Source organism: Barbatula barbatula, assembly GCF_947034865.1.
Source record: "Barbatula barbatula genome assembly, chromosome: 20".
Lineage (NCBI taxonomy): Eukaryota > Metazoa > Chordata > Actinopteri > Cypriniformes > Nemacheilidae > Barbatula > Barbatula barbatula.
The window spans coordinates 3,894,446-3,910,282 of record NC_136783.1 but is presented as its reverse complement, the minus strand read 5'-3'; the positions used below and the strand labels follow the sequence as shown (position 1 = coordinate 3,910,282).

General features: G+C 38.9%; 2 protein-coding genes across 6 annotated transcripts in view; both read right to left on the bottom strand.

Moving 5' to 3' along the window:
* Nucleotides 1–6,663, bottom strand: part of atg7 (ATG7 autophagy related 7 homolog) — a 54,037-nt gene extending 47,374 nt beyond the window's left edge. The window contains exons 1-4 of one of the 5 annotated variants that reach the window (XM_079483029.1): nt 6,589–6,663; nt 3,341–3,534; nt 2,842–2,896; nt 1,249–1,366 (exon numbers count right to left, since the gene is read on the bottom strand). In XM_079483029.1, the coding sequence (XP_079339155.1) occupies nt 1,249–1,366; nt 2,842–2,896; nt 3,341–3,503 (336 nt within the window). In that variant the 5' untranslated portion in view covers nt 3,504–3,534; nt 6,589–6,663. Of the gene's footprint in view, nt 1–1,248; nt 1,367–2,841; nt 2,897–3,340; nt 3,535–4,268; nt 5,251–6,237; nt 6,490–6,588 lie in introns of those variants that run through there. The other 4 variants (XM_079483030.1, XM_079483028.1, XM_079483027.1 and 1 more) reach the window with 4 other exon arrangements.
* Nucleotides 6,664–7,239: 576 nt separating this feature from the next.
* hrh1 (histamine receptor H1) lies at nt 7,240–13,924 on the bottom strand. Its single transcript, XM_079482721.1, has 2 exons — nt 13,824–13,924; nt 7,240–9,966 (listed from the first exon to the last, which is right to left on the bottom strand). The coding sequence occupies exon 2, from the start codon at nt 9,888–9,890 to the stop codon at nt 8,274–8,276; it is 1,617 nt and encodes a 538-aa protein (XP_079338847.1). The 5' UTR covers nt 9,891–9,966; nt 13,824–13,924; the 3' UTR covers nt 7,240–8,273.
* Between the last annotated feature and the right edge of the window lie 1,913 nt (nt 13,925–15,837).

Sequence of the window (15,837 nt, the reverse complement as noted above, 5' to 3'; positions counted from 1 at the left end):
ACAGAAATTTGACTTTTTGGTGAACTATCCCTTTAACAGGGCTGTAAAGTGGGTGCAATATAGCGGAGGTCCCCAACCCAAGGGTCGCGACCCAGTACCGGGCCGTGAAAGAGCCGTTGCCGGGTCACAAGAATGTGCTCAAAATCCCTGTCACGTAACTGTGTATTTTTATAATGCCTTGGCCCTTTAAGAGTGACCGTTCAAATGTACACAGAGAGCACATTTTTAAGCAATGTTGAGACTTTCTATGTTCAACCAGAATTTAAATGAGTGTGATTCAGAGTCAGCTAAAGTTACTTACAAGAAAAAGAAAGCCATCTTTAACAGAAAATATGACGATACATATCAAAATGATGGGTTTGTCGCTACAGGCAGCTCACAAGCTCACAAACCCTATGGGTGTTATATGTGGAGATAAATTGGCGAATGAGTCAATGAAGCCCTCAAAACTGCTTCGATATCTTGAAACTAAGCATCAAGCACTGAAAAACAGTGACAGCAACAATAACAAAGTTACGAAGCAGGCTGGACATTTGCAACACACTTCGCGTTTCACCGTCACCCATCCCTCCTCATTGGACAGTATTATTGCGGGAAAACAAGCCCAAGGCTCCCATTAATTTAGTTATGGTGGGTTTGTAAATGGCTTTGTTTGTAAAGTTATATTTAGAAGTTCGAACAATTAATGTAAAATAAATTGTCTTTGTTTATTCAGTTTTATGAAGTTGGAATGACAGCGATGTTTGACGACTGTAACACAGTTCAATAAAAGGAAGAAAGGAGGCGGGAACCGGCGAACATAAAACAACTTTTAATTAATAAATAAAAACGTAAATAGACAGCCCGCCTCCCCCTCACGGGCGACTGCCGGCAACACACACACAAACCATAACTAAAAACCAGGCCTGGTCCTCTCTCACTGACGGTCCGGTCGCTCGTCCTCTTACGCTCCCGATCTCCTCTGTGATATGAGACCGGTGCGCGTACAGGTGAAGTTTTACGATTTCAACTAAATGAAATTGACGTTGTTATGTTTGATTTTTATGTAGTTGGCATGAATGCGCAGTTTGACGATTAAATGGAAAGTAAGTACGTTATAAGTAGTTATTTATTCAGTCATGGATAATTATTTTCAATGTACTTCCCTCCATCCCCACTAGCCGGTCCGTGTGAACATTTTTAAAACAAAACCGGTCTATGGTTTAAAAAAATGATGGAGACCGCTGCAATATAGCAAAGCCTACAAACCTCATTGGCCGCTTTATCAAGAAGAGCTTTCTTATCTGTAGATTTGAAGGCTTCTAATGTGTTGGTGTTGTACAGAGTCCCAGAGACTGGACAACAGTGAGCAGGCGTGGGTCCATCTCTGGAGAAATAAAAACATTATTAAATAAAACTTCAGAAATTAAACAAGTTATCAGGTTTTTATTGACAAAAAGAATAACTTTCACAAATGAAAGTTACTTGGGGAATAATCCAAAGCTTTAAAGGTCCAGTGTGTCATTTATGGGATGATCTATTGATAGAAATGCAATGTAATATACATAGCATGTCTGCAGAGGTGTATAAAGAGCTTACACTATTTTTATTACCTTGGAATGAGCTATTTCTATCTACATTCTCTTGCATATAATTTGCATTGTTCTGTCGTAGTGTTTGGAAATGGGTGGAGTGAGTGCTTGGTTGCAATTCCCAACCTTGCCGCTAGATACTACTGACTGGACCTTTAAGAAATCTTTAACGCCATATCAGCAGTAAATGCTATTCATGCCAAAGTTAGTCATGGTACCACAACTTCTCTTTACAGCATAACACCAACAAAACTTCACAAACAAAGATCACAATACACAAGACCTCAACAAAGCTTACATAAAGTAAATATTCAATAACAGTGAAAGATAAATGTTAAAATTATAAAAGTTATTTGAATATTTTTCATTTATATCAAGTATCACTTCACATAACCTTTATGGTCACAGTCATTCCATTCAATTAGGCAGTTTTTAAAATATACATGAAATATTAATTGTTGGTTGATCTGATGATGGAAATTGACATTCTGCCATTCTTATGCTGACCAAATGCGAATAATCGCGTTCCAAGCTCTTTATTACTCATGGGAAAAGTTTCATTATTTTGCTTGAGTGAAGCAAAAACACCACGTGATGGGGAGTGTCTCCACACGTCCGGGACCCATCAAATAGTAGGTGTCAATGAGCTCTTCTTGCGAATTTCTATTTGAAATTCAACTTGCGCTGCCTGGTTTCCGTCATTCGCATCGCCTGCCGCGGGAGTTCACATCTATTTGCGTCTTTTCGTTGATTTAGTATGGAATTTCTTCACGCAAATCACTTAATTCGCGTTTGGTGTGAACCAAGCATTAGTCGAAGTGCTTCTGACGTTGCTGTTCGACTCTAGATCAAGTAATAATGCATGAGCCTTCGCTGTGAAAAATGAACTTTGTCCATTAATACACATGCCAAAACGTTTTTGTCCATTGACAACTGCAGCAGATTTGATCGCCTGATTTTGATCCGTCCATATACACAGGAGTATGAAGTGGAAAGTTGCATCTTATATCACTTTGCAAGATTTAAACACAGGTCCAGAATCACTTCAATATTTTATTTTATTAGTATTAGTTTTAAACATATAGTTAAGAAATTCTTCTGGACCAGCTTATGGTCTTCATAAAAAAAATCTAATGTATCTTCATATTCTTCAAGTGCGGATTTACACGTATTCAAAAAGGTTTAATGTCAAAAACACATACATACAGTTTTTGAGCCAATTTTTACTGATGGGTCAACATTGTGTGCTAGTAATTTGGACAATACTTACGCATCAAATGCGCTGAACTCCAGCGTCAAACGTGTCGGTAAACCATCAGGATCACCTGCAGTATAAAATACATTACTTACATCTTCTCGTTCTTTCACATCATTTTAACTGTGCACAGTTTACAGAAAGTTCTGGACACGTGAAATTTCACAAAACAATGTGGGGTACCAAATAAGGGGCCGGTTCCCCTGACACGGATTAGTTTAAATCAGGACTTAGGTAAATTTGTTAAAAAGTAGTTAAAAGTCATTTAAAAAAAACATACATTACTGTGTGCATATTGTGACAAACAATTGCACTGACACCTCTAACATTTAAACTATTCTGGGACTAGTCTTAACCCCTGTCTGGGAAACCTCCCCAAAAAGTTACAAATGACTTGAAATATTTTCTTTTCACCCAAAAACAAGTTGAGCAAAATCTATTCAATGACCGAAACTCCTAGACAGTAATCTAGTGATAAGCAGACTACTGGTGTCAACAATCATTGTTTACTCACCATTATAGTAACAGGCTTTGATGTTTCTTGGACTTTCATCCAAGCGGTAGTCGTTGAGTTTCTTCTGGGTGAGCTGATGCCAGAAGCCTGCCTCCAGAGCACTGCAGAACGGGGCAAACTGCAGCTTTGGGACGGATGTACCTTCCTCCTTCGACTCTGCCATTAATACTGAGCGTTTAGATTCCTCACACACACTGTCATAAAATAAAACACATACAAATTACTATTAATATCCTTTTAGGTGAAAGTATTTGATTAACTTCCTTAACCTGCTAATAGGCATTAAGTTGCTAAAGCCACTATTTGTAAATAATTATACATTGTCATTTAATGTGGTCAATACAAATTCTAACATCATTTACTCAGCCCGATGTAGCTTTATTTTATGTGTGGAGCACTCGAGTTATTTATACAATTTATGACAAGAGTCACGTATACAACGTTTACAACAGCTTTATAATAATTATAATTATAATAGTGCTGTTTGTTTATTTCTACCCTTGACCCTATAAAGTACACTTTCTCATTGCCTGAAAGTGAACTGCTCTGCTCTGGCTGATCTGAACTTCTTCTTCAGTTATATAATAAACAGTGATGGGTAGAAGTCTTCGTTAAATGGGTTATAGATGTGTACAGCCTGGAATTACTCGTGTTAATACCGTGAAAGAGGATATGCTTGGGGTTTGTGGAAGTGGGTTAGTTTAGGGAACACTTGAATTAATCATCTGACTTAAAGAAGCGTTGACTGTCTACATAAAAAAGAAAATGAATCATCTAGTACACAGATACACTGTCTAAACGTCTAAAACGATGAGCCTTAAACAAATGAAATGTGGAAACTATCAGCTGTAGTATTGTGATGTCCCGTTGAAATCATGACATCAGAGTTATATTGCACGTTTGTTAAAACACGGCAGTAAAAACGCACCGCGTCGATGACGACAATAATCTGAGTAATTTAAACTCATTCTCTGGATCGTGTTAATAGTTTATACAACGTCAGAACAGCGTTAAAAACATCGGAGACAAGTGTAAAATACAAACATCTCTTACCAGAATAGGACTTCCTGGTTGACGTCGTGTGACCGCTGTCGTCACGGCACATGCGCAGTCGGTTTGTTTTGGTCTCACTTCAGAGCTAGCGCTTCTCGATAGACGTATAACTAAATTAATTAGCCAATTAATATCAACAGAACGTAATATGCGATAGTTTCGCTGTTATATCACAAAGAAAACCTTTCACAGTTTTCAAGAAAACTTTTGTCAACAGAAGATATCGGTATTGTGTGCGTCGTTTGCTGTTGAAGTGTTAGCAGATGCGTTTTATGCTAAATGGTTTAAAGTTCCTATTTGTACGTCAGATGGTTATTACAATAATAACGATTCGTAAATGTAGGCGACCGATTGCTTAAGGACTAGACGCGTCTGTTTGTCATATCAGCTTTCGCTATCCTCGTGTGTCGACTTTATTTTTAGGGTGCCAAAACCATCGAGTAAAAGGCGAACATCCAAAACAACAGGAACACGCAGACGAGTAGACAGGAAAATACTGACAAGAACTTGTATACGCCGTTCCTTTTCATGTTGAGTCCCGTGAAAGGGGAATCAGTTCATTTTGCAGTCGGTGCAAAGCAGATGGGCGTTAGTCAACTAGCCGGAAAATCCAGACAGATGAAACATGAAGTCTTCAGATGAGCAGAACCCCTTCAGCTTCTTCCGTAGGTCAATGGGTTAACTTGTATGCGGAATCAAGGTCAAAAAGGGTCAACAACATAGAGCCATCTGGGGCCGTTTCGGAAAGGAGGTTTCGTGGAAACTCTTGAGTATATTAACCCTGAAATGAGGGAAACTCTGGGTTTTAGAATGTGAGGTGTTTTCTAAAAGAGAGGTCACTTATACTCTGAGTCGGTAACAGGGTAACTTACTCTGTGAACCTCACCTGGTCGGGAGCAGGTTTTCTTTGGTAAAGCCAGAGTTTTTTTCCATCTCGCAAGTACCTCATTCATTCATACATACAGTCATTCATGGCACACATTTACATCACACAGAGACCATCTAATTGACTAATATGTCATATGTGCTTTTATAGAGGATCCTGTATGTGAAGAGGCTGCATTCACTCATAGGGATGTACTTTCATTTCAGGAGAGCAATTTAGGACCCGAGTGGAGCATTTTTGTTAGAACTGTTCCGTTCTTCTTTACAGTGAATTAGATACATCAACATATATCTCATCCTCCTTACATCAATAACATCAGCCATCGTGGCCGTGTATTACATCACAGCATATTCTTTCCCTTACACGTTCTCACAAACATGTTTTCCTATGCAGGATGAGAAAGTGTATAAATGAAGAAATTAATAAATACAGACTTAAATGCAGAAATGAAGCGATAAAGGTAAAAAACAATTAATTTAGATGTGCAGCCAGTTCTGCTCTGTTGATTTAGATGTGGCACAAAGCTTTCCAGTGTAAGTCATACGACTACTTTTTAAGGTTATATCTATTTCATTCTATACAGCTGCTTTGATACAATACAAATTAAGCACTATACAAATAAATCTGACTTGACTATACAATAAGACATTATATTCGTAGCAGAAACTAGTGTTACACATTTTATTGGTGAAAACTCCAGTTACGTATTTTGTAAAAGCTTTTTATCACATAATTAGAAACTGTTTTGGTGTCTTTGCCATAGTGAATCGTCATATCGGAGCTCCAATGATCATGGCTTGTCTAGTTGTCGTGCACACGCTTAACTCAAGGTGAGCCAACCCAGAGTTGATAGAACTAACTCATATCAGCTGATCTGAAACCAAAAACTAAAAGCTTCGCATCTCGGTGTTAAAGGGATGTTGCATGCTTAAAGCACTGCTAATGTGATTCTCATTACCTAAAGTTTATCTTCACCTGTCCTGTGAAGTTGGTCCGGCCTGCTCTAATACACCTGTCTGTAATTTGTGATCCAGAAGACCTTGATTAGACGCTTCAGGTGTGTTTGGTTAAGGCTGGAGCTGAACTTTGCAGGAAAGTTTGCCAGCAGCCATAAAACATACGAAGAAGTGCGCCTATCAGGGTTGAAGACGCTTTCACGGCAAGAACATTGCCGTAAACAAACCATGTTTTTTTGTTTGTAACCCAGAATCTGGAATAAATCCTTTTTGATTAGTAAATTAATGGAACTGACAATCTGAAAAGAATATGACATATTACATTAAAACTGAAAACATGTTTTGTAAGTCACCTTTGATGTGAATGGAGTGAAAAGAATTCAACAGCATGGTTTTGCACCAAATCACTACCACAATCACCTGCTGTTGGCATCAGCTGTTTCAAATCACACCGTTATTAAAAGCAATTTCTCATACTGCTATATTTTTTTATATAAGTTTAAAGAGAAATCATCTCTTTGGAGTTATCATGCAGGCTCTATCTGCATTCTGATTTGAAGTTTTCACATTCCATTTGACTAGATGGAACCTTTTGGTTTGATAAAAGTCTAAACATAAACGCAACGTAAAGAAAAAAACATCACATCATGTAAATATGTCATACAAAAAAAGGATATGTGAATAACACAATGACTCAAAGTGTCAGATAGAATATTGAACCATAAATGCCCGGTTTCAGAGACTAGATTTAAGACGAAAATGAAAGTTTAAAATGTCTTAACTGAAAATAACTTGCCCATACATATCTTACAACATGTCATTGCCATTGTTTTGTCTCAAGATGCACACCAGTGATGTTTTTATATAAGGCAGTTTATTTCAAGCGATTTAAATATCCCAATTTAACTCGGACATAGTCCTGGATTAAGCTTAATCTTGTGTCTGTGAAACCGGGCCGAAGTATGTCAAGTTTAGACTACGTGTGATGAAAGGCCAGTCAAATAAAATGTACAAATCACATTCTTTATTCAATTGTGACTGCCATAGTGTCCAAACTCAACCATACCGCTTGTCTTATATTCTCTGGAACATTCTCCAAGACAAACTTCCCAGTTTATTACAAAGAATCATCCGATTAACTTCGGGTGTAGCAAGATTGTGTTTTGTTGAATCAATCACGTGGCACTGTAATGAGTGACAGGCACTAACTGAAGGCTGACAATGCCTTCAGTGTTCCAAGCAGAATTAGAAATGAAGGAGACTTCACTGCATTACTATTATACATAATTATATAATTGATTTTTCACCACGTTAGTCCTTTGTAGCGACTTTCTTTTTTATTATCAATTCAGTGTCGCAACAGTGTGTGGGAAATATGCGAAACCAAATGCTGAATGTGACAGAATAGAGTGCAGTAGAATCTTCAGTTTTCTTCTGTGGTCCATATAGGATCTAACAGTGTGCTCTGTATAATACATTTTTTATAATATTTTGGTATTCCATAATACAGATAAATTGCAAAAGTATAAATGGCTCTTCAATATAACTCCACTAAATGTAATTAAATTGGTGCTAGCAACGCCAAAGTCATGGGTTCAATCCCAGGGATTGCACATACTCAGAAAAAAAATCCAGTTGAATTTACGTGGCCAAAGCAGCGTAATATACTGCATTTTTAAATTCATGGAAACAACGTACTGTACTAAAATACTGCAGGTACGTGTTACACAATGTGTTTAAAATCTAAAAGCTTCATTTTACAGTAGCAGTACAGGTGCTTAAATACAGCCAGGTATAAAACACTCTGGATTGGACTTTGAACTATATATGATGGATAAATAATATAATCTGATGCAGATTGCAGGTGTGTCAATGATAAATAACGACATTTCCTTACATTTACAAGTTCACTGATGCCGAAAAGGAGAACAGATGGACACCAGTGTGGCTACCAACAAATCTTTCACAATGTCACAACACTGTTCAAAGCACAAAGTACAGTTTTTCAAAGCCATGTTCAAGTTGTCTCCAGCGTCTATCAATTAAGACGAAAAATCTTTTTAAACACCCTTTTGAAGTTTTCATTGCACAGTGGGTATATGAAGGGATTCAGAGTGGAGTTGATGTACCCCAGCCAAATTGTAAACATGTGAAGGTCATGATGAACACACGTTTCACACAAAGCCATCACCATGAAGGTGATGAAATATGGAATCCAGCACACCATGAAGACGCCAATGATGAACCCGAGTTGCCTGGCAGCTTTCCTCTCCTTGCGGATGCGCATGCTGTGGACGCTTTGTTTGGATTGTTCGCAGAGCTTCTGCCATGTTTGCTTTACCGGCAGTGAATTGGTGGCGTCCAGCGGAGTGCTGTTTTCCGCCCATGGAGAGGGTGGCGACGGCGGCGTTTCGTGATTGCAGAAAACAGCGTTGTAATTGGGAATATCCTCAGTAGGCGCAATCTCACAAATGTTGCCAACAGAATTTGGCACTAAAACGTTGCAATCGTTCACATTTACGAATGTTTTAGGCTGTATGTTATTGTCCGGCTCCAGAAAGCCCAGAGATAAAGACGGCTGTCTGAGGGGGTCTCCAGCAACAGTTTCTCCATCATCACTCTGAGAGGAAATTTCGTTGGACTCTTTTACGCTCTTTCTCATGCGTTTCGAAAGACCAAACATGGATGTCCTCCTACAACAGCTTTTCTTCTTCACCTCAGAAAAGGAATCTGTGTTTGCCTCAGGGTTTTCCTTTAAATTGTAAGGCTGTTCCAAGCTGTACTGATCCAACAGGCCCTCTTTTTGAGAATATGCATGTAAACCCAAACTATTTCTTTCAGAAGATTTGGTTATCTGCAACTGCATTCCATTTTGTAATGTATCATCTGCTTCTGTTTTTACCATCGGCCCAGCATAGTTCTCCCACTCTTTGTAATGTTCTCGTACCGCAATGAAAATCTGCGAGTAGAACACAAGCATCAGGAAAGATGGGATGTAAAAGTTGAGGATGGCCGTCAGAACCTTGAACCACGTCACAAAGCGGAAGTCCGTGTCACACTTGTCCTCCAGCTCCGGTTTCCTGTCAACTTGAGCAAACATCCGCCATCCTAGAATGGGAATCGTCCACATCATGGACAGAAGCCATGCGCTGCAAATCAACAATGTAGCTCTTCCTCGTGTCCGGTACTTTAAATACCGTAACGGGTGTCGGACAGAGCGATACCTGTCCAGGCATAGGATGAACAAACTGAAAATGGAAGCTGTGCTCGCCACGTAGTCCATGACCAGCCAGAACTGGCAAACGACACGACCCAACTTCCATTCATCCTCAAGTAGGTAGACTAGATTCAAGGGCATCACCGTGGCCCCGACTATGAGGTCAGCTATCGAGAGGCTTACTATATAGAGGTTGCCAACCGTGTGTAACGTCCTTTCTTTTCTGACGGCAAAAAGGACCAGCAGGTTCATGATAACCGTCAGAAGGGACAGTGTCCCAAGGAGTATCCCCAACACTGCATTGTTCATGTGATGGTGGAAAGGGGCGGACACATTCAAGATGGTTGTGACATTGGGTTCAAGATGTTCAAGAATTCTCTTGACCTGGTTATTAAGCTTGATGTGTGTTGTAGTAGTCTCCATTGGATAATCCAACATGTCACATGATGTCAAAATTGTGAGAAAGCACGCAGTCGAACTGGGTATTAAAATTCATAGCCAAGTTGTGGACTTCCTGTAAAACAGAACAAAAGAGAGCACATTAAACTGCACCAGCACATTAAATATTTGAACATTTATTTCTTCAGAACACAAAGGAAGCCTTTTGGACTTCCACGTTTATTTCAAAGCAATTACCATGAATGCGGGCCAAAGCCCAAAAGAACCAAAAACTAAACTAAAAGTGGTTTACAAACCATTATGATTGGTTGAATGATGAACCTTATGAATGGTTTACGAAGCGATATGAAAAACAACATTCGAAACAGACCAAAATGTTAGTTTTTATTCGCAGAAATAATTGTGTTGTGTCTCCCAAAAGGAGAAAAGTTTTCATAGTCCTTATAACTACTGGCCGACATACTTGCTTTTTGGCGGCCTTCACAGATCCCCATTTTAAAAATAAATAAATTAGACTTCACAACGCTGCAATATTTTTTTCACTAAAAAAGTGTCATTGTCAACTTTGTCTCAAGTCAAATGTGAACACAGCCTTACCCGTCTCTTTTGTCTATGGCATTGTATTCTTTCTTTAGCCTCAATAACATGTAGCACTGCAACTTGTCACTGAAGATATGGTTCCTTAGCAACTTCTACATCTACATTCCATTACTGTTATCATGAACTCCATGACAGACACCAAAAACACAGCTCAGATCATGAAACACAGCTCACTCCCACAGGGATACATCCCCTCTCACCATAGATCTATAAGGGAAGGACGCCACATTGCTCTGTCACAAATCACTTGAGAAAACTTTACCCATTCTGTTCCGCTCTGGTGGAATAGCTACCAGCCTCCACCCGTGTCCATTAGAAAACCTTTAAGAAACATCTGAAAACACACTTTTTAGCATTTACCTCATGGACTGTCAAGCAGTAGTCTCAGCCTCAAACGTCATGGACCGTTGGCTAAACATCTGATGCATATGGCCCACTTAACTGGACATGCTACAGCAGATTCGAAGTCGTCTTCTGATTGGTTAAATTCTACAGGATTTATAGAAGAAGTGCATGTCGCATTCATTAACGGTCTACCTGAAAACAACCCGAAGCTGTCTAATCGATGAAGTAAGCTGACTTGTTTACATCGGTTACAATGAAAATTCATCACGATTGAGTATACATGGAATTCTTATATGTATGTAAGGTTCCCTTCATAAAATCATAAATGTTTTTGCCGTCAACTCTTGACACGATCATGAATACACACCAGTCTGTTTCTGTGGGGACTTTTCCACAGCCCTAAATATGACACGGCAGTAATTTGATTGGTTGCTTTAAAATGTTTAATCCTCTCGTATTGGTAAATTGTTTTGGATAAAGGCATCAGTTAAATAAATCAATGTAAATGCCGTCCTTGCATTTTTTTCCGTTTTGGAATGCCATTCTTATTTGACGTTGCTGTTGGCCTGCTTGCGACGCTTCATAGTTCCTACTGCAAGTTCAAATGTTGCCAAAATTCCATTTTGCCCCAGTGGCTAGTTCATGTAACCGCCCAGTGTGAAAGCCCCGTTATTGAATACAGACCCCGAGTAACAGCTCAATGACTCATTTCGCAGGCACTATGTAATGGAATAGTTTGCCCAAAAATTGCTCATCCTTGAATTGTTCTAAATCATACACGTTTCTTTGTTCTGTTGAATACAAAAGAAGATATTGTGAAAAATGTGGGGAGCAAGATACCATACACTACCACAGCTGTATATACTCGCACTGAAATTGCTTTGAGAAATAAAGACTTCGGAATTCCTCCAGTCAAGTGACTTTGAAATGTCATGTGGGAGGATATAATGATTGAATATTCATTTCGGGCTAAACTATTCACTGAACGGGGTGAGTCACGAAAAGGAGCTTAAAAAAATGAATGTTTACATACTACGTATTTCCGATGTTGTCATTGAGTTAATTATGTGTATTATCCACATATTTGAATTGTCTCAGGCCTCCAACAGCACAGACACCAGAAGGTTCATTAAGCGCCAGTCACCGGGATCAATCCATGGATGTTTTTTAAATATGTGAGACAGCTGTAGTCATGTTGTTGCTAAGAGAAATGGTTTCTATCCAAGCATTAGCAGTTCTTGGCTTGTCTTGCCTCTTATTTTATGCCCGATTTTATTTCTGTCTCTTTGGAAGTTATACCTGTTTACCCTTGAGGAACGTTGAGTTTTCAAATTGATGGCTCTTCATGACAATTTCATTTTCAAGAACAAAGAATACAGAGTGCATGTTTCCTTGGACAGCTGTTTGGATGCTTCTCCAATTCAGTATCATCATATTTTTGTGAACAGGGGACGGTCTGCACAAAGATTCTCAAGGTTTCCAGTATCTTCAAGTATCCTTCAGTGTCATTTCTATATTGCATCTCATTGGATTTTTAATATGCCAAATTTAATCATAGAAAAATCATCTGGTACACCACATAATGTGACATATATGTCATGCATATGAGTTAGTTTCCTAAATTAATTTAGTATGTACACATTTTATGGTGGAACGCAGAAGGAATTTAGTAGAATGTCCAAATGGTATTGTGTTTCTTACAGTAAAAGCAAACATGATTTTTTTCCGAAAATTGAAGGTTTTTCTTCATGCAGTTCCACACAAGTGATCATGTCTTTAAATAAAAGTATATCATATGACCTCTGTGCTTTTCGTTTTTGGACAGCGCACAAAAGCGGTGTAGGACACAGACCAAAATTCAAGGCATTATTTATTCATAAGGATCTTCCACATCCAGTGAAGCTCTAATATGTCATTCACATCATGTTCAGATTATAAAAAAATACATTCAACAGCCACACACCACCATTCGTGACAGATGGTTGAATCATTCATGTCAAATGACATCATTCATGACAAATGCTGTAGGGTTTAACATGTGTCTTAACCGAATGCAAAGCAAAGCTGAAATCCATGGGCTAATGTGAAATGACAATTGGCAATAGCAGCAGAGGAAATGTTTTCAGTATAATTCTAATCAATTTTATGGCATGTCCTTCACACAAAGTAAATATATGACTTCATGGTGACTGTCAGCGATTACTGCGGAAAAGAGCTGCATGCATTTAGTTTAAAAACATATAATAAATAATAAAAAAGCAGCATAGTGGATGAGTCGACAAGCACTTCTTATTTTTTAGTGCAATATGCCAATTTACAGGTCATACATTTATTTGTGGTACTAAGAAAAAAACTGTAGTTTAAACACAAATCAGACCAAACATGATTGAGTTATCACATATTGTGAAAAATCTAAGCAAGAATTGACAGAGCACTGTCCTATTTATTCCGTATCAAATTATGAGATAAAGAACATAAAAAACATATTTTCTATTGACGATTTAAACCCAGTGAAGCCACACATACACTTGAATTATATATTTGTGCATTTCTGTAAACTTGAGAGACCAGATATTGACAACATTACACGGAATGTTTGTAAAATCTCAAAACATTTACGGGATTTCTAAGCGTCCTCCGAAGGACATGTGAGCCATTGAATGATCGTTTCTTATTCTGCTGCGCTACGCGTAAAACTTAACGCGCAAATGCTTTCGAGCAGTTGTTCAAAAACTGTTGAGCATTTCAGCCTTTCAGTCGCATTTTAACCACAAACTGTCGATTTGGATGTGAAAAGAAAAACATGTAAGTACGTCAACCGACCATCAATCGCGGAGAAGACCTTGCAGTAACACCTGTGGAATGTCTTTAATGTTTGCGCGCGGTAACTGTTCACAAAATGAAGTTTACGACGTCTAGCCGATCGTGACGAAACATCAGCTATCATCCGATCTTTTGTATTTGTTTGCCGTTTTTTTACGCTAACATTTATTCACTTTAACAAGCCAAAAGGGACAAAAAGCTTACCGTTTTGTCTCGAGGGTAATATCCGGACACGAATAATGTTATCTCCATATATTTGATGCTTGTGCTGGACGCTTACTGGTGCTTTACTGCTCTCAAGTGTCTCGTGGATGGACCGGTGAGACTCGCTCTCGTGTGTGGACCGGTAAGACGCGTGCGCGCGCACACACACACACACTTACACAAGACAGAACCAGTTCTATTCATCCTTCACACACATCTGCAACCACACAGTGCACGACAAACGGTAGCATATATGATCGTTGGTATGTACTTTCAATTGACCAACATTATAACAAACATCATTCAAATGTAGTGCCTAACAGATGTATCCAAATGGATAAATTGGAGATGGTTTACATTTACATTTACATTTAGTCATTTAGCAGACGCTTTTATCCAAAGCGACTTACAGATGAGGAAACATTGGAAGCAATTATAACAACATAGGCAACAAAATACATAAGAGCATCAAACTAGTCCATTAAAGCCTAGCACAGTATAAAAAGCTTTTTTTAAAGAAGGAAAGGGAAGAGAATTAAGAAAAATCAATCAGCGACGTGTTGACGGAAGAGATGCGTTTTTAGGCGTTTTTTAAAGATGGCAACCGAGTCTGCTGATCTTGTAGCAGCTGGTAGATCGTTCCACCAATGTGGAACAGATCCAGAGAAGGTACGGGAGAGTGACTTTTTTCCTTTTTCGGATGGTACCACTAGTCGATGTTCCTTTGCAGACCGCAGTGATCTGGCAGGAACATAGATCTGCATTAGCGAGAGGAGATACGATGGTGCGGATCCGGTGTTGGTCTTGTAGGCCAGGAGCAAAGCTTTGAACTTTATGCGGGTGGCAACAGGGAGCCAGTGTTACCTGATGAAGAGCGGAGTTACATGCGCTCTCTTCGGTTCGTTGAAGACCACTCTTGCCGCCGCATTCTGGATCATCTGGAGAGGTTTGATTGTGCAAGCAGGAAGTCCAGTCAGATGCGCATTGCAATAATCCAGTTTGGACAGAACAAGAGCCTGGACTAGGACTTGCGTAGAGTGCTCTGATAGGAAAGGTCTAATTTTCCTACTGTTGTAGAGGATGAATCTACAGGACCGGGCGGTGCTGGCAACATGACTTGTGAGGTTAAGCCGATCATCGATTACCACTCCCAGGTTTCTGGCTGGTATCTCTTATTACTACATGGTATCTCTTATTACTTTAATGTATGTGAAAAATGCCATTTCGCAACTTGAAGGTGGGTGTTATATATTAAGTTGCCTATACATACTTATGTTATATTATAATATAATATACAGTTATTCAATCGTCATAATTACTGTAACATATAATGTATGCATATGACACGTAAACAAGACAGTATAGCATTCTGTAAAGTAGGCTACTCACGCTCAAAATATATTCTAGGTCAAGGTGACCCCAAAATGATATTAAGCATCACATGGCAACTGAAATTCGAAAGGTTTCATCGCTGTAATAAGCTTTATTCTCTCTTTTGCATGTTTTTGTAAGACACATCTATAAAGTGTTCCTGTATAATGACATGTCTTGTGTGTGTTGTGTATAATAAAGTGGCTTTGCTGTTGTTATTTACTAATGAGAAGTGCTGAAGGTACTTCGTGGTCTCTGGGGGGATTTCTTAAATGGTGACACAGGAGAAATAACGGATGATGGTGGCGACTTCTCACACCTTTCAAGCTTTCTCACTCCTCCTGTCCATTAATTTGTTGTTGTAGCACAGCTTGTGCTACATAGCAGGAGCATCAAGGCTAATGAACTGGACGTGTCTCTTGTGTCTCTTATTGAAATGCCTCATCTGTCAAGCATGCTTGTGTGTTGATTGTACGACCTGCAGTCGGAAACACTCGAACAACCTCTTATCTTCATTTGAACACATTTTGAATGGGAAAAATAATAATAACACTGTATTACTAATAATTATACCACAGGGCTGTGGAATGCTTGGTTCTGATTGGCTGATGAAGGTTCTACAGGTGTGCATTCTTTTTCGGTC